This window comes from Ammospiza caudacuta, chromosome 16, assembly GCF_027887145.1.
Source record: "Ammospiza caudacuta isolate bAmmCau1 chromosome 16, bAmmCau1.pri, whole genome shotgun sequence".
Lineage (NCBI taxonomy): Eukaryota > Metazoa > Chordata > Aves > Passeriformes > Passerellidae > Ammospiza > Ammospiza caudacuta.
In genome coordinates, this window is record NC_080608.1 from 2111058 (window position 1) to 2133525 (window position 22468).

Here is a 22468-nt window from a genome sequence, read left to right on the forward strand (position 1 = left end):
TCAAACTGAGCCACAAGGGAGCCATTGTGGCACTGGAGTCACCCAACTCCACATGGATTCATCAGCCCCTCTCCCTCACACACCAACCTGGAGCCATCCCTGGATATGGAGAGAAGAGAGAAGGATAAGCCCAGGGATTGTGCTTTGAGTGACCCAGAGCCAGCTCTCCCTGGGTGGAGGCTTGGGAATTGTTTGCTTTGCCTGGCGAGGAGCAGGGCTCCAGTGCAGCTCAGCCTTGGGAGCAGGAGGCTGAGGGGAATTTTATGTCCACGGAAACCAGGGCAGGCCTCGAGGAAAGCTGGAGCTGAATTGCCAAAACCACCCAGGGCAACGCTCGAGCTCCAGGAAACAGGACACAGCTCGTCCCTGAGCCGACCATTTTACAGCTCCTCTGAGCCACCAGAGCTTCTGCTGCCCTGCTGGGGTGAGAATGGAGCTGAGACAGCTCTTCCCATCCTTCCATGACCCTCCAGCAGCACATTGTGTGCTCACTGCACTGATTTGTGGAGGAGAAGCCTCCAAGAGCCCTCCCTGCTTGTTCTGCACTCACCCTGCAGGTGACGGGAAGAGCTCAGGGCATCTCCTGCACAGCAGCACCCTGAGGGACAGGGACAGGGGACAGGGGACAAAGGACAAGGCAAGCACTGCCCTGGCTTGGTGTCACCTCCTGCTCCTGCCCTCGGTGGCCTGGGGCTCCTGTTTGCCCCAAGAGCCCCTCCCTGCCCTGGCACAGCATCTCCAGGGGTTCAGTTGGTAGAGCAGACCCAGCTGCATTCCCAGGATTGCTCGCTGTGTGCCCAACATGAAGGAATTGAGGGAAGGGCTGGGATCAGGTCCCAGGGGCTGCTTTGGACAAGAGAGGGACATGGATGGACCCATCTCTAAGCCAAGATCTGTGGTCTCACACCTGTGAGACCCATCCTTTTATTCAAAACACTCCTTCAGGACCTCCCAAGATTCTGTCCCTCCCAAAGAACCCTGACAATTCTGGAGCACAGATAGAGGCCCAGATCTGTGATCTGCCAGCCTGGCTTTACTGGGATCACCCCCACCACAGCCACTGGGGTCCCACAGGGCACATCAGCCATGGGTTGACCGCTCTGGTCCATGATGCTCACGGGGTCTTGTGTGGTGGCTGTGTCTGCCCACAAATCCCTGTGTCCATAACCAGCTCTCAACACCCCTTCAGCTCTTCCACTGCTGACAAACCAGAGAAGGAACCCACAACCAGAGGAAAAAAAGCACAGGAACCCATGGAATCTCAGCTCCCAAACCCAGGTATCATCCCAAAAAGCACCTGCTCCCCTCCTGAGTGGCTGCTCCACTGACAATTAGCGAGTGCTGACCTTGCAGTCAGCAGAGGCAGTCTCCAAGTCCTGCGCAAATAATGATAGCAGAGCAGCCAGCCTCAAATGGACATCAGCTCCCGAGGCACTATTTAATGAATAAATCCAGGAAAATGCGGGCTGACTCCACATAGGTGCCCTGAAGCCTCCTGAAATTTGCATGATGCTCAAAGAAGCCGCCAAAGCCCGGTGCCAACCTGCCTGGTCAGATCGAATTTATCTAACACAGAGCAAGATCTAACGCAATTAGAGACCCATTTAGGCAGCCTGGGGACAGAGCCTGCCTAACCCTCAGCCTATCCCAGCTCTGAGTCCATCCAGGAGGTGCCATTTGGCTTTTCTTTGGGTGAAAATGAAGACGGCCAAGGAAAATACGGAAATAAATCAACGGAAGGGCGAACGGTAAAATGGAAAGGGGTCATAATCTTTATGGAATGATGTCTAAATTGGCCTGGCTGTGCTGCCCTGGAATGTCTGTCACCATCCAGCTGATAATGGAGCTATTCTGGAGATGGTTGGTGTGGAGTGGAAATTGCCCTGGACGCGGCAGGAGGCCTCATAATCACGTTAAAACCATCTTAAGATCCCAGGGAGAAAAAGCTTTCCGGGACTGGGAGCAACACTTGAATGAAACCCTCGAGGAATCCAACAGCTGCAGAGTGGAGAAATGATGCTGGGAAAGTAATGAGCTAATCTGGCTCCCAGTTGCAGCCAGTGGAGCTGACAGGGAGCACTGAAGGCTCTGGGGAGAGCAGGGGGTCCGAAGCTGTAGACTCAGGACTCCATAAAAAAAAAATGGAGATAACCAGGAATGCTTCCATGGAAGCCTTTCCACAGAAAAGCTGTCAATTTGCTGGAATCAGATCATTATTCAAGCGCGCTCCCTGTTTCAGGGCTGGGGCGTGGGGGGAGATCTTTGCTGACACGTGAAAATGAAAAAATGATGCTCTTGCAAAGGTACCTATCACTTCAGGACTCCAGCCAAGTATTAATTATGGAGCTCAACTCAAAAAGGTCAGGCAAAATCATGCCTTTAGACATTACTAGGAAAAAAAAATATTTATATATCATATATATTCTGATTGACCTGGGAAACAGGGGGGAAAACTGTCAGTTCTTCCTGATTTGCTTTCAAATTGAAAATTTTCCTCTGAGGGCAAACCTGTTTTGCAAGCAGCTCTATTTCCACAGGCAAAGGGCAGCAGCTTTTCCTGTCTGCCCAAGGAATTGTGCCTGCTCCAGAGGTCTGGGCACCCACACGCTGCAGAGATGGGCAGAGCCCTCACTTTAGTGGTCTGCACCTCCTGATGAGTGGAGATACCAGGTGAGACAAACCTTCCTTTGGAGACATCAAACAGGTAGGACAAGTCATAGGGAGGTTTCTTAGGGCCACTTATCTTGCCTACACTGCCCCAATTCCCATTCCCACTGGCACAGGACCCCTGGGATGGATGAGCTCCTCAAATCCCAGGATTGCTATCACATCCTTGGCCAAACCAGCTCCTGGGTCCAGACAAATTTCCAGCACATTAGCAAAGGTTTCTGAGCTCTCTGGGCAAGAGACGCCCCAATAGTCCCTAATAAACTGTGATCCACTGGAAATCCTTGGGAAAAAATCCCACCCAATCTCCTCCAGGTGCTTACAGAGCCTGGAATCACACCACCTCAGAAGGTCTCAATGGGAACATCTAAAACATGAGTTTTGCCTACAACGGGGCTCAAGAGCTTCTGATGAACAAGCAGGGAGATGAATGGAGGAGTGTGAGGGGAACATCACACATGGCTCCAGCAGGACCCTTCCAGCAGGATCTCAGTGCAGAGATCCCCATCACACATGGCTCCAGCAGGACCCTTCCAGTAGGATCTCAGTGCAGAGATCCCCATCACACATGGCTCCAGCAGGATCTCAGTGCAGAGATCCCCATCACACATGGCTCCAGCAGGATCTCAGTGCAGAGAGATCCCCATCACACATGGCTCCAGCAGGATCTCAGTGCAGAGATCCCCATCACACATGGCTCCAGCAGGATCTCAGTGCAGAGAGATCCCCATCACACATGGCTCCAGCAGGATCTCAGTGCAGAGATCCCCATCACACATGGCTCCAGCAGGATCTCAGTGCAGAGAGATCCCCATCACACATGGCTCCAGCAGGATCTCAGTGCAGAGAGATCCCCATCACACATGGCTCCAGCAGGATCTCAGTGCAGAGCTGAGCCACGAGGAGCCCCCCCAGCAGCTGCTGCTGAGCACAGGGGAGCTGGCAGGATGTGAAAACCAGGCCATGTGGGAGCAAAATAGCTGCAGGCTCTCAGGTTGCTGGGGCCTTTCAAGATGTCTCCGAGGAGCTGAATCAGGGCAGGCTGCTCTGACAGCTCCCAGGGAGGGAGGTGGGACGGCTGCCCTCCCCAAAGGATGGCTCCAGCTTTGATGGAGCGTGCCAGGATCCCTGTGCCATGTGCAGACAGATCACAGGGGTGTTTTGCAAGGCAGGAGGAGCTCAGCAGGATGTTTACATCCCAGGAAAGGGGCATCTTCAGGGATCTCTGGGCAGGAGCCACAGGGCCTGGCTGTGAGTGCCACGAGGATGGAAATAATGAGGTGGTGGAGCTTTCGCTGCTCTCCTGGCAGGTCACAGCCCACGCTCCCACCACAAACCCACCCACGCTTCCCTGCCAGCAGCTCAAGGGCTGAGGCAGTAAACAGCTCCCACCACACCAGGCATTGATGCAAAACAACCAGGAATGTTTCTACAGGGATCTGGGGGAGTTGTTTTCTTTCTGGTCCTCTGCCTGACCTCCTCTTCCTCTTGAGAGGGTTGGGTTGGGAATCACACTCGGAAAAGAAGCCTTTGCTACAGGTAGGATGTGGAAACCAGGTACTCAGGGGTGAGAGACCCCCAGAAAAGTTCAGAATGTCAGAGAATAGGATCATGGAGTGGTCTGAGTTGGGAGAAACCTTAAAGCCCATCTCATTCCACCCCTGCCATGGCAGGGACACCTCCCACTGTCCCAGGTGCTCCCAGCCCCAATGTCCAGCCTGGCCTTGGGCACTGCCAGGGATCCAGGGGCAGCCACAGCTGTGCCAGGGCCTGCCCACCCTCACAGGGAGGAATTCCCTCCCAATATCCCATCCAAATCTCTCCTCTTTTCATTTCAAAGAGTTCCCCTTGTCCTGTAACAATCTGCCTGTGTAAAATTTCTCTCCATCTATTTTGTAGCTCTCCTTGAAGTACAGAAAGGGCCAGGACAGAAGACAGTGAAGGACCTGTTGGGGGGAAGCTGAGTGAGGCTGAGCTGCAGGTCTAACTCCAGAGGTGGAGCCCAGGCTGAGCTTCACCCAGGCTGGGCTGGGGGATGCTGCAGCCACAGTCAGGGGTGACCAGAAAAGGGGCACCAGGATGCCAGGGGTGACCTCCTCACCCCTGCCCAACCCTCCTGTGCCCCAGCTGAGCTGTCTGTGCCTTCTGGAGTGCTGAAGGGTCAGGACAGTGCAGGAGGAGCCTCTTTTGGGATAATCTGCAGTGCCCATCTTGGTTTCTGCCGGGAGCAGGGCTGGGTTGTGCAACGGCAGCCCAGCCATGCCCTGGGGATGGGCCGTGCCCAGGGCTCCTGGCAGGGCTCTCACAGCACAGGGGTGTGTGGGCATGAGGGCGGAGGGCAGGAAGGTGATCTGGGCCTGGCACAGGGCTCAGCATTCCTAAGGATGTGCCAACCAGCGGGAGGTGTGCCAGGGCACCACGGGTGCTGAGTGCCCAACACCCACAAACCACCAAGGGGCTCTTTGGGACCTGCCCTGGCATGGCCCCACACGGGGAATTCACTCTGGGGGTCCCAGCTGTCCCCCAGAGCACAAAACACCCCTTTGCTGCTGTCCCAGGGCTGCCCTCCCCAGCCCTGACACAATCCCAGCCACTCTGTGCCCTTTGCTCCAGGCACTCCTCAGCCCTTGTTCCCTCCACAACAACCTCCCTGGCCTGTCCTACATCCTGCACCCTCTCATTACTGCAACCTCCTTCCATCCCATCCCAGAACAGCCCAGAACTGCCCAGCTCTGTCCTCACCTGGGAACACCCCACCCTCCACCCCCTCCAGCTTCTGTGCTTCACCCCGTCCACACCTCTGGGTGCTCTGTGGGCTGAGGGGCACCGAGTGCCTGGGGACACACAGGGACCATGGGGACACACAGGGACACACAGGGGCCATAGGGACACACAGGGACCACAGGAACATGCAGAGACCATGGGGACACTCAGGGACCATGGGGTCACACAGGGACCATGGGGACACACAGGGACCACGGGAACACACAGAGACCATGGGGACACTCAGGGACCATGGGGTCACACAGGGACCATGGGGACACACAGGGACCACGGGAACACACAGAGACCATGGGGACACTCAGGGACCATGGGGACAGTCAGGGATCATGGGGACACACAGGGACAGACAGGGGACACACAGAGACCACAGGGACACACAGAGACCAGGGGACACACAGGGACCATGGGACACACACAGAGACCATGGGAGAGACACAGGGACACACAGAGACCATGGGGTCACACACAGAGACCATGGGAACACACAGGGACCATGGGGACACACAGAAACCATGGGGACACACAGAGACCACGAGCACACGTCCTGTCCCAGCCCCAGGTTCTGCCCCAGGTTCTGGGGCTGGCTGTTGCAGCCTGCAGGGCTGGGCCCCGCTCCAGGGAGCAGCACTGCAGCTGAGAGCCCGAGCGGGCAGAGCAGTGCTGGGAATATCAATCAGGGAGCCTTGGAGCAGGAGGCTGCACACACAGCCAGGGCTTTCATCCCCCAGGATCCACAGCTCAGCCAGCCAGGGGCTCAGCCCTGCGCTGGGAGGGCTCAGCATCCCTCTGTACTGCAGCCAGCACGGTCAGCAGAGACTGGGGCGAGCCAGGGAGAAGGGAGAGATCAGGAGAGAGGGTGGAGAGGAGCAGACACAGCTGGGAAAGGAGCAGGAAGATCTGGGGGGCAAAGGAGGAGTTCCCCAGATCCAAGCTGGGAAAGGGCAATGCTGGCTCCAAGGGCATCAGGCAGGGGAGAGGCTGAGGCTGTGGGGAGGGAGAGGAAGAGGAGGGCAGGCAAGAGGGGAACTGGGCAGTGCTGTCACCCAGCCCCAGGAGCACAGGCTGGGGGAGCCTTCAGGGGAGAAAGGACGAGGTCCCCAGTGCTGGAGGGGCCAGGGACTGCCAGGCAGGAGAGACCTGATATGTGTTGGGGACAATCAGTGCCACTGTGTCCTTGTGGACACTGCCTACAGAGCTGTCACCTGGCCTAGCCTGCCCACCCTGCTGTCCCCTGCTGCCACTGTGCCCACCCCACTGCCATCCTGCACACAGCACAGCCTGTGCACCCCCTGTGCCCCTTTCCCTGGGGCTGTGCACCCCCTGTGCCACCTCCTGCCACAGCCCAGGCTGCACAGTCCCCACTGCCACCTCCTTGGGGACAGGCCTTGTACCCTGCCCTGTGCCAGCTGCATCCCCTGCATCCCCTGCCCCTGACACACAGCCTGTGCCTGTGTCCCTGTCCCCCTTGTCACCGAGACCACGCTGCCCTCTGTGCCACCTGCACAGGGTGCTGGCAGTGACACTCCCCTCTGTGCCACTTGCACAGGGTGCTGGCAGTGAGCATCCCCCTGTCACCTCCCCTATGTGGGGGCACGGGCTGGGTACACCCCGCTGTCACCTCCCCCTGCAGCACAGCCAGCACACATCCACGCTGGCTCTGCCTGCATATCCAGCTTGTACCAGGGGCTGCTCTTCTGTGGCTGAATCTCCTCATTTTGAGGTCCCAAATGCCCCACGGTGCTCTCACTCATCAACCCAAGTGCCCAGCACAGATGCACCAGGAGCCACCACCCGTTCCTGCTGGGCCCCTGGTGCCCTCAGCATCCTCAGCAATGCTCCAGCACAGTCACTGACTACTCCCCACCCTGTCCTGTGCCCCCCCAGGTGCCCCAGTGATGCTCACAAGCTGCTGTGCTTTGACACAGCCACTCTTCCCAGCAGATCCAGGGAGCTGCAGCCCCTCAATGACACTTCCTTCATTCCACCTCAGCCAGGCAGAGCCAAATCTGATCCAGGCCCAGTGGATCCCAGCAGCAGGAGCTGATTCACGGTGTGGAGGAGCTGCTCCCAGCACAGCTTGTCTCTGGAACTGGGGGAAAGCAGGGCAGGTCCCCCATGAACCCTCAGCTCCATCTGCAGCTCCTTGCTGGATCCATTTATCAGCTCATTCCACGTGAACGGCCTTGAGAAAACCCACTGACCCAGGACAGTGGGAGACTTTCCCAGACATCTGCCAGCACCTAAACCTGCAATTTATGGAGACTCTGAGCTAAATTCTCAAACAAGACGATTTCATTTCTGTCCATTACAGCTACAATATTCTCTCCTCCCCTCCCGCAGAGAGTAATTAATGCTGCACCGTGCTCCGAGCCCGCGGGCAGGTGCAGGAACCTCTGCTGAGCTCGCTCAAGTTCACACCACTCCAGCTGCCTTCCCGGGTGCTGGGGGGCTGCAAGGACCTAGGGCAGATCTTGGGAAAGGATGGAGAATTTCCCCTCCTGGTAAAACAGGGATGGAGCCTGGGAGCCAGGCAGAAGAAAGAGCCGCTCCCCACGCCAGCGCCTGAGTTCTCAGCCCAGGTTCATCAAAGAGCTGCCGAGGACGAGGAAGGGAGGGAAATTTCTCTCAGAAAGTTCCCAAAGGGAAGCAGATAGCAGGGCTGAGCCAAGCCCCCAGACTGCCCGGCCCAGCCCTGCGGGGAGCACTTATTGAGGTGGTTGCTGGTGTCTCCTTTCCTCCTCTGCAGCCATCGCATCTCCCTGCGGGTCCCAGCCCTGCCTGCCCAGGAGGCCCAGACACTTCCTGGATGGTTCAAGATAAAACCTTATGCTGTTAGCAAAACAAACGAGGAGGCTGTGAGAGCCGAGGCTGGCACAGGGCTCAAACCACCGAAGCCAGAACCACTGGTTTCCCTGGCTGATCTAATCTCTCCCAGCGCCAGAGCTCCTCAGCCCCAGCAGCCTGGTGAGGCCACTGGAGGCCCTGGGGAAGAGGTGAACTGGTGTGACAGGCGCAGGGATGGGTGCCCCAGTTTGGAAGAAAAACCAGGAGAAACAGGAACGGGTGGCCAGGGAGGAGGGCCCTGAGATGGGGTGGTGGCATGGTGGGAGAGGGGTCTTGGACTGTTCCTGCCTACCAGGGTCCATCTTTTCTCCAAACAGCTGGAGACAAGACCCCAAGCAAGCCCCATGGCACTGGCATCACCCCCATCCATCCTGCCAGGAGATCCCATTCAGGGCAGAGCCCTCTGCGTGGGGAGCAGGACCACCCAGCTCCAGCAAGCCTTCCTGAGAGGATCTCTCCTTCCCATCCCCTCCCAGGGTGGGGGAGCACCGGGATGTGACACGCCAAGGCTCCATCTGCAACCGCGTGCGCCCTCATTGCAGCACTGCGGCGCACGGAGCAGCACTGCCAGCCCGTGCCAGAGGGATTTGGGTCAGGCTAGCCAGGCACGGGGATCTGCTCCTCCATGCTCTGGCTGTGGGACATGGGTGTGGCTCAAGAGGATGTGGGGATCAACCAGGAGAAGCTTTGAGGGAGGATGTTGGTGTGAAACGAAATGGAAGCTGGGCTATGGCTCGGACTGCGTCCACATCCACACAGATGTGTGTGTGCAGGTGTTGGGAACCCTGTCCTGGAGGGACATCTTCAGAGGGCCAGGTAGTGACTAGACATGGGACATGTCAACCTGGGGATGAAGGGTCAGCACCATGAGGCCTCAGGACTGACCACGCTGGGGTTTGGTGGAGGGTTTGTGGAGATGGCCAGCTCACATGAGCATCACTTCTGGCCTCCAAGGGCCTGAGTGCTCCAGTGGCCAAGGACATGGAAAATATGCCTGGGAAATTGCTGGGAGAGCCTTCTCAGGGGCAGCAGGGAAAATAAGGCACAACCGGTCAAAAATAGAAAACTTTATTGAAGTCAAATCCAACAGGGCAGCTGAGCTCAGCCCCACGGCAGGAGCCCAGCCTGCCGCTCACTGGGGTACAAAGAGGAGGGCAGGGGTCTCATGGGGCACAGGGGGTACAGCACGAGGGAGAGTGGGTGGTCCTCACCCGTGGGGCCCCAGGAAGAAGACAAAGCCACAGGCACTCGCTCCCCCTCTCCCTCCCTGGCTGGTTAAAGACAGAAGTGCCAAAGCAGAAATGTGGTGCAAGCTCTTAAGTGGCCAGACAGCACGAGAAAGAGGGTCCCGCAAGCTCCACACTCAGCCCACGACCTCGTGGCTCAGCTCCAAGCTCCAGTGCACACCAGCGAGCAGCCAAGACCTGCCTCCACCCTTTCTGCACACAGAGACCCCCCCGGCAACACCAAGAGCAGTGACCCGACTGCAGCAGAGATCTCAGTGCCCCTGGACCCTGGCCCCAGCACAGCCCCAGCCCTGCCACATGGATGGGTCATTCCTGTGCCACCAGGATCTGCAGACCCTCTCCTGCTGAGCCACAGCTTCAGGCTCGGTGCTCGTGCTATGGGAAGCCCGGATTTCACCGTGCTGGCTGTGGCAGAGGGCCCGAGCCTGGGGGAAGCCGGGGCCTGAGCCTGGGAAAAAGGCAGAGCTGTGCTCCTCCGCCCAGCCCCACCTGCCCAGGCAGCCACAGCTCCCTTTGAGGCGCCCTGGTTGAGGGATGGTGGCAGGCTCAGCCGCACCAGCAGAGCCAGGCAGTGAGGCCAGAGCCTTCCCAACTGCTCCCTGGAGCAGGGCAGGGCTGGAACCCAGCTGTGGCAGGAGCAGGACCAGTCCCTCCTCCCCATGAGCCAGCCCAAGCGGAGGGAGGGATGGGAGGGTGGGCATCACCCTCCTTGGTGCTGTTAGAGTGGTCCCCAAAGGGGATGCGGGCAGATGGCATTCCCTGCCCGGAGCCCCACATGCAGAGCCACACACATGCAGCGCCCTTCGCATCACCGTCACCCAGGCAGCGCCACCAGGACCCAGCCCCGGGCGCTCGGACAAGGGCTCAGACAGTTTTGGCCTCCCCCACAGCATCCCCATCCCCTCCCTGCACCATGCCCAGGCTCTGTGGCTCAGCTCCGGGGTAGTCCAACGCCAGCCCCCTGGGCCACACATGCAGGGCTGGGGGCCAGTCCACGCTCACTCCCACACCTCTGTCCAGATGGCTCCCCGGTGCAGCGGGGGTGCCGCTGCTGGCCTCAGGATGAGCTCTCCTACCTGCTTGTTGGTGTATTTCTGGGGGTTGGTGCGGTAGCTGTAGTCCGAGTACTGCTCGGAGCCCGTCGAGTTGTTGTCCCCGGTGCCAACAAAGGTGTTGGTGGCTGGCAGGTCCTGCACCACTTGGTGCTTCTTGGAGGCGGAGGGTGACTGAGGCTGCAGCTGGATGGAGGGCAGCGGCGAGTTGGAGCGGTAGTGGCGGCCCAGGTCCGGGCTGCCTGGAGGGTAGTTCAGGGGCAGGTGGATCCGGGGACTGTCGCTGACAGAGTCATTCATGAGGTTGAACTTGAGTGATTTCTGCAGCCCCGTCTCCTCCTCATCCTCCGTGGGCTTAGGTGGCTTGGGAGACTTGCTCTTCTTCACCTTGTTCTTGCTCTTCCCACCCTTGCTGGCCTGCTTGGGTGCGTACAGGTCCTTGGTCTCCTTCTTGCCCGCCTGGTAGCCGCTCTTGGCCTCGCGCTGCCGGCAGTAGCGCACCAGGACCACCAGCACGATGACCAGGGTGACAGCCACGATGCCAGCGATGACCCCGAAGAGGATGTTGCTCCGCTGCTTACTGCGCTCGTACTCAGGGTCGCCGGCGATGTCAATGTCCAGCGGGGTGTCCAGGCTGTGCCCCACCAGCGTGTCCAGCAGCGTGCGGTTGGCCAGTGTCTCGTTGACGTAGAAGTGCACCAGGGCCGTGCCGTGCCGCGAGGGCTTGCCCTTGTCGTTGACGCGCACGACCAGGCGGTGCAGGCCGTGGTGCTTGCGCAGGATCTCCTTCTCCAGAGTGATGTCACCGCTCTGCGGGGAGATCTGGAAGAGCTCGAAGGGGTTTCCTCCTGTGATGCTGTAGATCAGCTCGGCATTGATGCCCGAGTCGATGTCCTCCGCCTTGACCTTGCTCACCTGCTGGCCGGGGCTGGTGTGGGGCAGGATGTGCTTGTAGGTGGCGTTGGAGGGGGAAGTGATGAAGGGGGCATTGTCATTCTCATCCAAGACATTGATGGTCACCCCCACGTAGGCAGACCTGGGGGGATCCCCACCGTCCACCGCCTTGAGTCGGAAGGTGTAGGTGCTCTGCTGCTCCCGGTCGAAAGAGATGCTGGAGAGGATGGTGCCAGTGCCATTTTGGATGACAAAATCCCCGTTGTCTTGCTCCACTGACAGCTGGATCCGGGCATTTTCTCCTTTGTCAGCATCGATGACCGTCACCATGCCCACAGGGCTGAGGGGCGGCATGTTCTCCATCACTGAGAAGTTGTAGCCGCTCAGCATGAACTTGGGGTCGTTGTCATTCCTGTCCATGACGTTGATGGCCACAGACGCTGTGCCCTGCTTGCTGGGGCTGCCCTTATCTTCTGCCACCACCGAGAACTCGTAGCGTTCCCGCTGCTCTCGGTCCAGCACCGCCTTCACCCGGATCTCCCCAGAGTCAGGGTCAATGGTGAAGGCGCCCTTGGAGGAGGGGTCTGTCACCAGGGAATAAACCAGCTTGGCGTTGGAGCCGCTGTCAGCATCAGTGGCACTCACCTCCATGACCAGCTCGTCGGGCTCGTTGTTCTCAGGGAAGGCCACCTCAGTGAAGCTCTGGCTGAAGACAGGGGCGTTGTCATTGACGTCCATCACCTGCACCTTCAAGGAGTTGGTGCTGGAGAGGGGCGGGTTCCCTGAGTCCACGGCCACAATCTCAATCGTGTACTCCTTCACCGACTCGTAGTCCAGTGGCGTGGTGGTCTGCAGGAAGTATTTCTTCTTGCTGTCGCTCCCCGACTCACTGGCCTGGCGCAGCTGGAATGGGACATCACCGGCCACCACACAGGTCACCACAGCATTTTCACCCTCATCTCGGTCGGACACCTGCACCAGAGCCACTGCTGTCTCTACTGGCACGTCCTCCGAGATGTTGGCCATGCCATCCTGGTGGGTGACCAACCCTATGCCCCGGATCTCTATGGAGGGCGCGTTGTCATTCATGTCCTTGATGGTGACCACCACCTGCGTGCGGGCGCTCTTGGGGTTGGCGCCCTTGTCCTTGGCCATGACGGAGAACTTGAGGGTGCCGATGTCCTCGCGGTCGATGGGGCCCTGCACGGTGATGAGCCCCGTGGCACGGTCCAGGCGCAGCAGCCGCCGCACCATGTCCGAGGCCTGGTGGAAGGAGTAGTCGATCTCTGCGTTGGCGCCCTGGTCCGAATCGTTGGCTTTCACCTGGGGTACAGAGGGACAAGCGGTGAGCAGGACAAGGGCACGGCGGAGCGAGCCCCTCCGCAAACCACTGCGGCCTTCCCTGAGGACAGCCGGGGGGAAAAACCAGGATTTCCTCTTCTGGGGCCAAGGACTGTGGGGCAAAGAGCCTGGGACCGGCAGAGCAGCTGGGAGCCACCCTCGGGCATGGAGGCTCTGCCTCACTCTTCCGGAGAAACCGGCTGGACCGGTCGACTGTGCTCCCCTCCCAGCCGGCTCCGGCATGCAGGGAATCCTCCAGAACCATGGAACCGTGCCGCTGAGACCCAGCCAGCAGCAGGGAGGGATTGCTCCAGCTGTGCCCCCGAGGAGGGGCTGGAGCAGCTGCCTGGCTCAGGTGAGGGCGAGGAGGGAGGTAACCCTGTGCAGAGCTGCAGCAGCTCCATCGCGGCACCTGGGGATGCAGGCACGCAGGGGCTGGGGCTGCCTGAGCCCCACACAGCACCGTCCATCCCTGCCAGGAGCCCTGCATCCCCATAAACCTGCCTCTACGCCTATTATTTGCTTTCTAAAGAAGATGAGGTTTGTCTAACATTTGCCTCCCTAATCGGCTCTCTGAGCAGCCTCTTCTCTGCACCATTTGCTGCTCCGCCGTTATCTTGCTCAGCAGATTTGGATGGAGAACGAAAGTTGTTAAATGTAAATTCCACCTTTTACCTCCACTCACAAAACAGGCAGAAGTCATTTTCCCCCTGAAAGATAAAAGCTGAGCAATGGCAGCAGCGGCATCTCAGCCCATTCTCCTCCCGGCCATGCAGCTCCCTTATCTGCTTCCAACTCCCATTCTCTTAACAGTGAAAAATGAATTCTTAAAAAATTCACATCAGAATTAGCAGGCAGATGAGAGCTGGCCGTGCTCCGCTTATTAAGATGGCAGCTGTAGATAAACAGATGTCGACTACTATCATCTCAATGCCCCCTCCAAGCCAAATCCACCAAGATCCAGGCCCCTGGGCTCTCTGGGCCAGTTTGCAGTGCTGCCCAAGACGAGGCAGAGCCCCCGCTCCCTGCAGACAGCAGGGCACCTCCGGAGCGTGGCCAGCCCCGCGCACGGGCAGCAGGGATGCTCCCTGTCCCCACCTCCTGAGTTTCCATGGAGCAGCCAAGGGAATGCAACTTATGAAAGGCTCTATGTCTTGTCTGCGGGCAGCACTGAGACCGCGCTGGCCCCAAGCCAGGCTCCCGGTGGCCCTCAGGTCCCACCCTCCCAGTAACCCAGAACCCTGCTCCCTGCAGCTCTGCTGCTGCCCCTCAGCCGTGTCCTGCAGCCCCACTCCAGCTGTGCCTTCCTGTGCATCCTCTCCAACCTCCCTTGAGCAGATGTGATATCCCAGGGACCTGCCTGCCCACTGGCCCTGGGTGACACTGTGAGCTCCTCCATCCAACCCTCCCTCCTCCCTGCAGGAACCACAGCCGTGTCAGTGCTCCTGGGTTGTCCCTGCAGCCAGGCAGGAGGGGAAACAGTGAGGAGAAGAGTCCTGTGCACTCACCTGAAGGACGGAGTGCCCCACAGGGCTGTTTTCGGAGAGCTCTGCCTCGTACAGGGCCTTCTCAAACTTGGGTGCGTTGTCGTTCATGTCCAGGATGGTGATGCGGAGCAGGGCACTGCTCGCCCGAGGGGGGTTCCCCCCATCCTGCACCTTGATGGTCAGATCGTAGGAGTCCCACTGCTCCCGGTCCAGGTTCCCCATGACGATCAGCTGGGGCTGCTTCTCATCCTGGTCCTCGGCCACCTGCAGCCCAAAGAGCTCCTGCGCCTCCGGACCAGCCATCAGCTCATAGGAGGCAACGCCGTTGGGGCCCGAGTCCCGGTCCATGGCCAGTGGGATGGGGAAGAGCGTCCCGACGTTGGTGTTCTCGGGGATGGAGAGGGTGAGGACGGGCGAGGCGAAGTTGGGGGTGTTGTCATTGATATCGAGCACCTCAATCTGCCCCTCGAGCAGGCGCGGGCTGCTGTTGGCGTTCAGGTTGGTGATGGACACCTCGAACTCCAGGAAGCAGGGCTCTCCGGGCAGGAGGTGCTGGCACTCCCGCAGGCTCTCCCGGTCGATGGAGGTCTCTGTGGTGTAGATGTCCCCAGTCTTGCCATCCACACGCAGGTACGGGGCCCCCACTTCCAGCTTGTAGAGGTGCCCCATGTCCGGTAAGCCATAGTCAGAGGCCAGGCTCCCTATGAGGGTGTTGGGGGGCTGTTCCTCCTGCACTTTGTAGACCGCACGTGTCCCCGAGGCCAGGGCAGGGAGCTGGCACAGGAGCCACAGGCCCAGGCAGGACGCCAGCGGGTTCATCCTGCGCTGCAGGGGAGCTGGAGGAGACACAGACACCGGAGGTTAGCGACCAGCCCCCTTCCCTGGCTCACCCCTGCACCATGCTTGGCCGCACACGGTCCTGGCACGGCTCCCCAAGGGAAGGGGCTGCTGGGGCCGGCAACCAGCAGCCTCCAGTGCCCTGAAGGACCCGTCCCAGCTTGCAATGTTCCTGCAACGCCCTGCTGGAGTGAGTAACCCTGTCATTGAAACCTCAGCCCTGCCACTTGCAGGAAGCCACTCCTGCCACTGTCCACCCTCTTCGTCACCACACCAACTGTAATTAGACCCAACGAGGCACACTAACAGGGTGGACTACAGGCAGCCTGCTGCCAACAACCCGATGGGAGCCGGCCAGACTCTGAGACAGCTTCTCACCACCCAAACACAGGAGCATTGTGTGCCACCAGTGCAGGGGCACTGCCTGCCATGCACAGCAGGGACACGCGGGCACTGCACGCAGCTGCCAACACTGCAGAAACGGGAGCACCAAACGGGGAATTCTGCCTGCTCTGCAGGGATGTGGGGCTGACACCGTCCAGCACTGCAGAGATGTGGGGCTGACACCCATTTGGCACTGCAGAGATGTGGGGCTGACACCCATCCAGCACTGCAGGGATGTGGGGCTGACCCCCTTTCAGAACTGCAGGGATGTGGGGCTGACACCCATCTGGCACCGCAGGGATGTAGGGCTGACATCCACACGGTACTGCAGGACCATGGGACATTGAAGGGATACAGGACTGACACACACCCAGCACTGCAGGGACACGGGGCACTGCCAGCATACAGCTCCCTGCCATCCATCACTGCCTGCACTGCAGGAACAGCAGCAGCCATCAATTTGGGGACACGGGACACTGCAGGAGTGCAGGACTGCCGCACATCCAGCACTGCAGGAACATGAGGCGCTCCAGGGATGCTGCCTGTCCAGCACTGCAGGGCTGCAGGGCACTGCAGGGCCATGGGGTGATGATGCAGGGCTGCCACCCCTCCAGCACTGCAGGGCACCGGTGTGGCAGGAACAGAGCAGCGCTGCCCTCACTGCACTGCCAGCACAGTGGCACTGCCAGCCTCGCACTGCCAGGTACAGAGGCACCACCCACCCGGCACTGCAGGGATGCAGGGCCCTGAGCCCCATCCCTCCTGCACGGCCTGTGGAGCACTGCCACCCCCGGTGTCCCGGCAGTCAGAGGGACACGGGGTCCCTGCCCAGGCTGCGCTGCAGTGCAGGAGCCCCCGGGCAGCCCCCGGCAGTGCCCAGCCCTGGCTCACTGCAATGGCAGCACAGCATCCCCCTCGCTGCACAGTCACTAGGCAACCCCACACCCTGCGCCAGCAGCTCCTGTTCCCTTCCTCACTGCAGACACACTGTTCCTTCCTTCCCTCCCACTCCAGTCTGGGACATGGCACGCACTGGATGCCCACCCGTGACAGTGCCCACCCCGCTGCTGCAGCACAGTGCAGGGAGTGCTGCCCCCCTGCATTGCAGAGACACCCCTGCACTGCTGCACCCTTGCACCACTGCACCCCTGCACTGCTGCACCCCTGCACCACTGCCCCCGCCACGGGTACCTCTTCTCCGTGCCCACACACTGCCCAGGCCATGCCAGCCCCACAGGCTGTCCCCTCCTGTGCCAAGCCACATGCCCTGCCACCAAGCCCCTGTCTGGTGATGTGCTTGGCCACCAGCTTTCCTGTTCCATTCTGGGAACACATTTTCCGCCTCCAGGGTCCAGGAGCTTCTGCTGAGCTGTGAGCATAAAGTGGTTCAACACAGCTCACTGGCACCCAAAAACCCAGGGACTGGGTGCCCTAAAATGAATAGCCACAAACATCTGGCAAGGCCCCACAGCATCACCCTGCTCTCGCCACTCTGCTCCCTCTCTCCACACTCTGCACCCAAGGACAAGTGAATGCTCCATGGGCAAGCGCTCCATCACCATCACGATCCCCCTCCGTGGTGCCACATTGCAAGTGCTTCATTCCTGGTTAGCCTAGCATGGCACAGATTATCAGCAAGCGGAACATGCTGCACTGTGCTCCTTGGTACTTCCCAAGCCAACAGCTCCCGGTCCCTCCACCCCTCTGCTTCCCCATGGACATGGAGACAGGGGCGAGATGAGCTCTGCCTCTGCAGTGGAAATACATCTCCGTGCCTGGAGAGGAGCCTGTGGCCCTGGAGCCAAGCTTGCCTCTGCTCCCTTGTCCTGCCCCTTCCTTTGTGCAGAGCAGAGCCATCCCCAGCTGGCTGAGGCCGTGTAGAGCTGCCCTGACCAGCAAGGGATGTGTGACTCCAGGAGGAAGGGATGAGGAAAGAGAGCAGGACATCTTCCATCCCTGGAGCAGGCTGAGGATGGAGGAGGTCAGGAGCCAGGCAGAAACACAACAGATTTTTGCATTAGCACGGGCAGTCTGTGCACACACGTGTGTGTCCGTGCTGAGTGTGCACTGTGAGCGTTCCAGAGTGTGCCCCTGCCTGGAGCACGGCCCTGTGTCCATAGCTAAAGGCACGCTGTCCCACCTGTGCCCTGGCAGGGTGTGCAGCTGTGTCCCACGGGGCAAGGAGCACATCCCTGCCCGCTCCGGGCCCGTGCCCCAGGTGTGAGCTCGCGCTCCTGCACGTGTGTGCGCCCCACACAGCGCGTGTGCCCGCGTGTGCCCGCGTGTGCGCATGCCCCAGTGCATGTGTGTGATGTCACCCGTGCGGGGGCACCGGCACCTGGGTCACGCTCGTGTCTGCCACCGCCCAGCTGTGCTCACACCAGACCCCCCTCACCCAGCTGCCTCCATGGGGTGAACCTGCCCCGAGATCCACCAGGTCTGTGCTCCTGTGAGTGAGGACAGGGAACATGGGCAGCTCCAGCTGTTGGGAAAGGGCTCCTGGAGGATGCCCGGGCTGGGAGACGCACCGTGCCTGCCGCTGGGCTGTTTGCACTGGGCTGGGCCTGGTGCTGGTGACGTAGCCACATCCTGACTAAGCCCTGGTGCGAGGTGAAAGATCGCCAGGAAAGGGGAAAGTCTCAAGGCAATGCTGGTGCCTCACACAGCTGAGGGAGCTGGGAGGGAAAGCCCAGCAGCTGGAAACGCCAGGAGCCCTGTGCCAGCCTGGAGGAGGAAGGGTGTCACCCAAAGGTGCCCAGCACCCAGGATTTCTGCTCCAAAACCAGGGCTGGACTCTGAGCCCAAGCCCCATTCCTGCAGGTGAAGGGAGGCACTCTGCAGAGCAGAGGGCCTGAGAGCCTGAGGGGCGCTGCTGGAAGGCACGAGGGGCCCTGGACTGGGCAGGATAAGGAATCAGCAGGGTCAGGAATCCTGCTCGGCACCCAGGGGTGTGAATGACACGGTGAAGACGTGAGAGCCCAGAGCTGGGCGTGAGGAGGAGGAGGAGTAGGAGGAAGCCTCCACAAGCACGTCTGTGCAGGAGACACAGGCTTCCCAGGGGCCAGTCCAAGGCACCAGGCTATTTTCCCATGGGATCTAAGGACCATCCCACACTTTCTTCTCTGGTGCCAGGCACCTTTTTCCAACCTGCTGGCAAAGCACAGAGCACTTAAAAATAAAAGCCCCTCCCAAAACAACTATTCCTCCGCACACACAATTCTCCCTACGGGGAGTGTGTGAGAGAGACTGAACCACATGAGAGAGGCGTTAGTCACGCTGCTTAATGCATGACTGGGAAGCTCTCGGAGGACAGTGGCATGCAAAATCCGACAGAATTCAGCCATCCCCACCAAAAAAAAAACAAGCCTTAATGAGAGAGAGGTTATAAAGCGCCGCGAATTTAAGCAACTGCTTGAACAAGCCTGTGCTCCCTGTGATTCCCACAGCCTGCTGGCCCCGTTCCACGGGAGGCAGCGCCGCTTCGGCAATGGGCACCAAAGTCCAGCCTCTCCTCTCTCCCAGCCACTGATTGCGTGGCTCGGAGCCACGGCTCACAAGTCTGTCCAAAGCCTGCACTGAGCACACAAGTGCTAATCCCCCCTCCACGCTCCCCCCAGCCCGGCTCCGACACCCGGAGCTGGAGCGAGCAGCGAACAGCTCATCGCAGCTCCACGCGGAGCTCAGGGACCGTGCGAGCCGAGAACGCCGCCGCTGATGGTCAGTCCTGCGCCGAAGGCACGGCTGGGCTGAATCCTGGGTATTCCGTAGCACGTCCCCGGGTTTGCTCCAGCTCCGGCCGCCACTGCGGCTGCTCGGCGATTCTGCAGGCTGGGCCCGAGCGCCGGGAGCCGGAGCACCCCGCGAGCAGGAACCCCGCTGGCCTGGCAACAGCGTCACCCCAAAACCATCCCTGAGGAACTGGGCGGCGATGAAAAGCCGGCAAAGCCCAGGGCCCTCTCTCCTCTTGCTGCCTTCTCCACATCCCTTCCAAGTCTGGCAGCCGGCGAGGCAGAGACCTGTCAGAGCCTCCCTGGAGCGGCACCCTCATCCTCCAGCCGTGGGTTCCCCACAGCCACTCCGGGCTCTGTCCCCTCCCGCCACCATCCCACCCTCCACCCCGGTTGGAGACCGGCCCTGGGGCAAGACAGAAATGTCGCGGGCCTGGAACAGGCCGGCAGGGCCACTGGGAGCCGGGCACAGCGGGAGCGACTCCGCTCGGGGGATGCAGCCGAGAGGGTCGGGGGAACCTTGGGGAAGGGGCACAGGGTCCCCCCCGGCCTCGCAGCGCTCCGCGGAGCCGCTGGTGCCGCTGCGGGGCCGGGAGGGAGGATGGAGGCCGGGTGCGCTGCCGGCCCCGCGGCCGAGGCTCCCCCGCTCCCCGCGGCGCTGCCCGGGCTGAGGCTCCGGCTGCGGGCACGGAGCGAGCGGAGCCCCCGCTCCCCCAGGCGGCTCCCCCAGGCAGCCCCGAGCACACGCACAGAGGCACGCACGGACACACGGACACACGCACGGACACACGCACGCAGACACCCGTGACAAAACCACGGGAGCCGCTCTGCCGGCACCGGCTCCGCGCTCAGCCCCGCGTACCGGGAAACAGGGATCCTCCGCGGCGCGGGCAAACACAGCCCGCTGACACACTGGGAGCTCGCTGACACACTGGGAGCTCGCTGACACACTCAGAGCCGGCTGACACACTCAGAGCTGGCTCACACACTCAGAGCCCGCTGACACACTCGAAACCCGCTAACACACTCAGAGCTCGCTGAGACACTCGAAACCCACTGACACACTCGGAGCTCGCTGACACACTCAGAGCCCTCTGACACACTCGGAGCCTGCTGACACACTCGAAACCCGCTAACACGGTCGGAGCCGGCTGACACACTCGGAGCTGGCTGACACACTCGGAGCCCGCTGACACACTCAGAGCCCGCTGACACACTCACCGCACGCACACCCGTCACACACACACAGCTACGCACACAGACACACGCACCCCACTCGCGTCCCCGCACCCCGGTGTCACACGCACCCCACGCGGACACCCCGACACCCCTCCTCACCCCGGAGCCTCTCGCTCGCCGCCGCTCCGGCTCCCGCACAGCCCCGCTCCCAGCCGGCTCCCGGCTCACCCGCAACTTGTGCGGCTCCCACGCAGCCGCGCACCCCGCGGGCGCACACACCCAGGGCTGGACGAGGGGCACACACCCAGGGCCACCCCCACGCGGAAAAACAAACACCCCGAAACACGCGCGCACCGCCCTCCACAGCCGCCCTCCCGCACCCCCCGCCCGCCCTGCGCTGTGCGGGGCTGGCCGCGCTCCGCTCCGCGCCGCACAACAAGTGGCAGAGCCGGGCGGGACCGGAGACGAGCGGGAGCCGCCCCGCTGTGTGCGGAGCCCCGCGCAGCCCGGCGCGGAGCGGAGGGATGCGGGATGCTCGGGAGCGGGATGCTCGCCAGCGCCGCTCCCGCCGCCGCCCGGCCCCGCGCTCCCGCACAGCGCCGAGCTCCGGCGCGGGGCATCCCGCACCCCCCCGCGGCTGTGCCTGGCTGCGGGCGGGGGTCCCGGCCTCTCCGCATCTCTTACTTGGATGGTGCCGGCGCTGCGCTCCGTGCCGAGCCCCTGCGCGCTGGTCCCGCGGCGTCTCCATCGCCTCCTTCCCGCCGGGACCGCGCTCCCCCCACCCCCCCGGCTCCTCTCGAGCGTTATCCACGGATGAAATCAAACGGAAAAAAAATACTGGGGGGGGAAAAAAAGGGGAAAAAAAAAGAAAAAAAGAAAAAAATGGGGAGGGGGGGCAAAAAATATATAAATGTCCCGTGGGAACCGCCCCCCTCCCCGGGCCGGGGCTGCGGCTCCTCCGGCGGAGCGGCGGCTCAGGCTGGAGGCAGCCCCGGTGGGCAGCTCGGTCCGTGCCCGCCTCCGTCCCTCGGTGTGTGTGAGGATGTGCAGGGGAAGCGCAGCGCAGGCACGGCCCCTTCCCCCCCCCGCCCGCCGCTGCCTCCGCCTCTCGCCGCCGCCACCACGGGGAGGTGGAGCTCCGGCTCCTTATCAGATCCCGAGCCCGGCCGGGCTGCCGGGACCAGCGGGCAGCGCCTGCCGGGCAGAGCTGCCCGGCCCGGGGCTGCCGGCACCGCGCCCAGCGCCGTGCCCAGAGAGAGCGGGGGTCCCCGCGGTCCCCCGGATTCCCTCACCCCGAGGACCCCTCCGCTCCGCGCCCCCACACGTGCGGCTCGGGTCTCCCTCCTCACTCCCCTCTCGGTGCTCTTAATAATTAATTCGCTCGTTTATTCTTCCAGCCGGCGCCCTTCACAGCCCCGCAACCCCGTGCACAGGGCGAGGGACCGGGCCAGCGCAGCCGGGAGGGTCCCTCCGTGTGGCACCGAGCTCGGCGGGGGCTGTGCCCACCCTCCCCGGCCCCCCAGCCCAGCAGGGCTGCGGGCAGGCTGCAGAGCCGCCCTGCTGGCTGCGGGGCCGGGGCCGGAGCCGGCACACCTCGGTGAATCACGGCTTTATTTATCGCGGGGTGTCGGGGCGCAGCCGGCACGGAGCACCTGCGGCTCCCAAAGCACCGAGAGCTCCCAGCGCCCCTGCGATGCTTTCACAAGCTGCTCTCCCTCAGCTGGCTCCTCACCCGGCACCTCGGCTGGCCCAGCCAGGTCCCCGGGGCCTGAGGACAGCGCGTTCCATCCAGGGCTGCCTCTTCCCGTGCTGCCTCCGCCGCCTCCGCGCTTCTGCAAGGAGCGGCCGCGCTCCGTGCCGGGGGCTGCAGCTGCAGCCCGACCCTGCCAGAACCCTCAGCACCCTCCGAGGGTCTCGCAGCCCGTGGCGCTGCCCCTCACCCGCTTTCCGGGCCAGCTGCGGCGCGGATTTCTCGCCAGGATGCTGGAAAGTCCTTCCCGCTCCGCCGCAGCGAGGATGGGAGC

The 22468-nt window shown here is 61.5% G+C and overlaps 1 protein-coding gene across 2 annotated transcripts in view; it reads right to left on the reverse strand.

Annotated features, from left to right (window-relative positions):
- PCDH1 (protocadherin 1) overlaps nt 1-21413 on the reverse strand; it is a 55719-nt gene extending 34306 nt beyond the window's left edge. For both annotated transcript variants that reach the window (XM_058815270.1, XM_058815271.1), the window contains exons 1-3: nt 21129-21413; nt 14338-15152; nt 10619-12811 (exon numbers count right to left, since the gene is read on the reverse strand). In XM_058815270.1, the coding sequence (XP_058671253.1) occupies nt 10619-12811; nt 14338-15152; nt 21129-21192 (3072 nt within the window). In that variant the 5' untranslated portion in view covers nt 21193-21413. The remainder of the gene's footprint in view (nt 1-10618; nt 12812-14337; nt 15153-21128) is intronic.
- Nucleotides 21414-22468: the final 1055 nt, after the last annotated feature.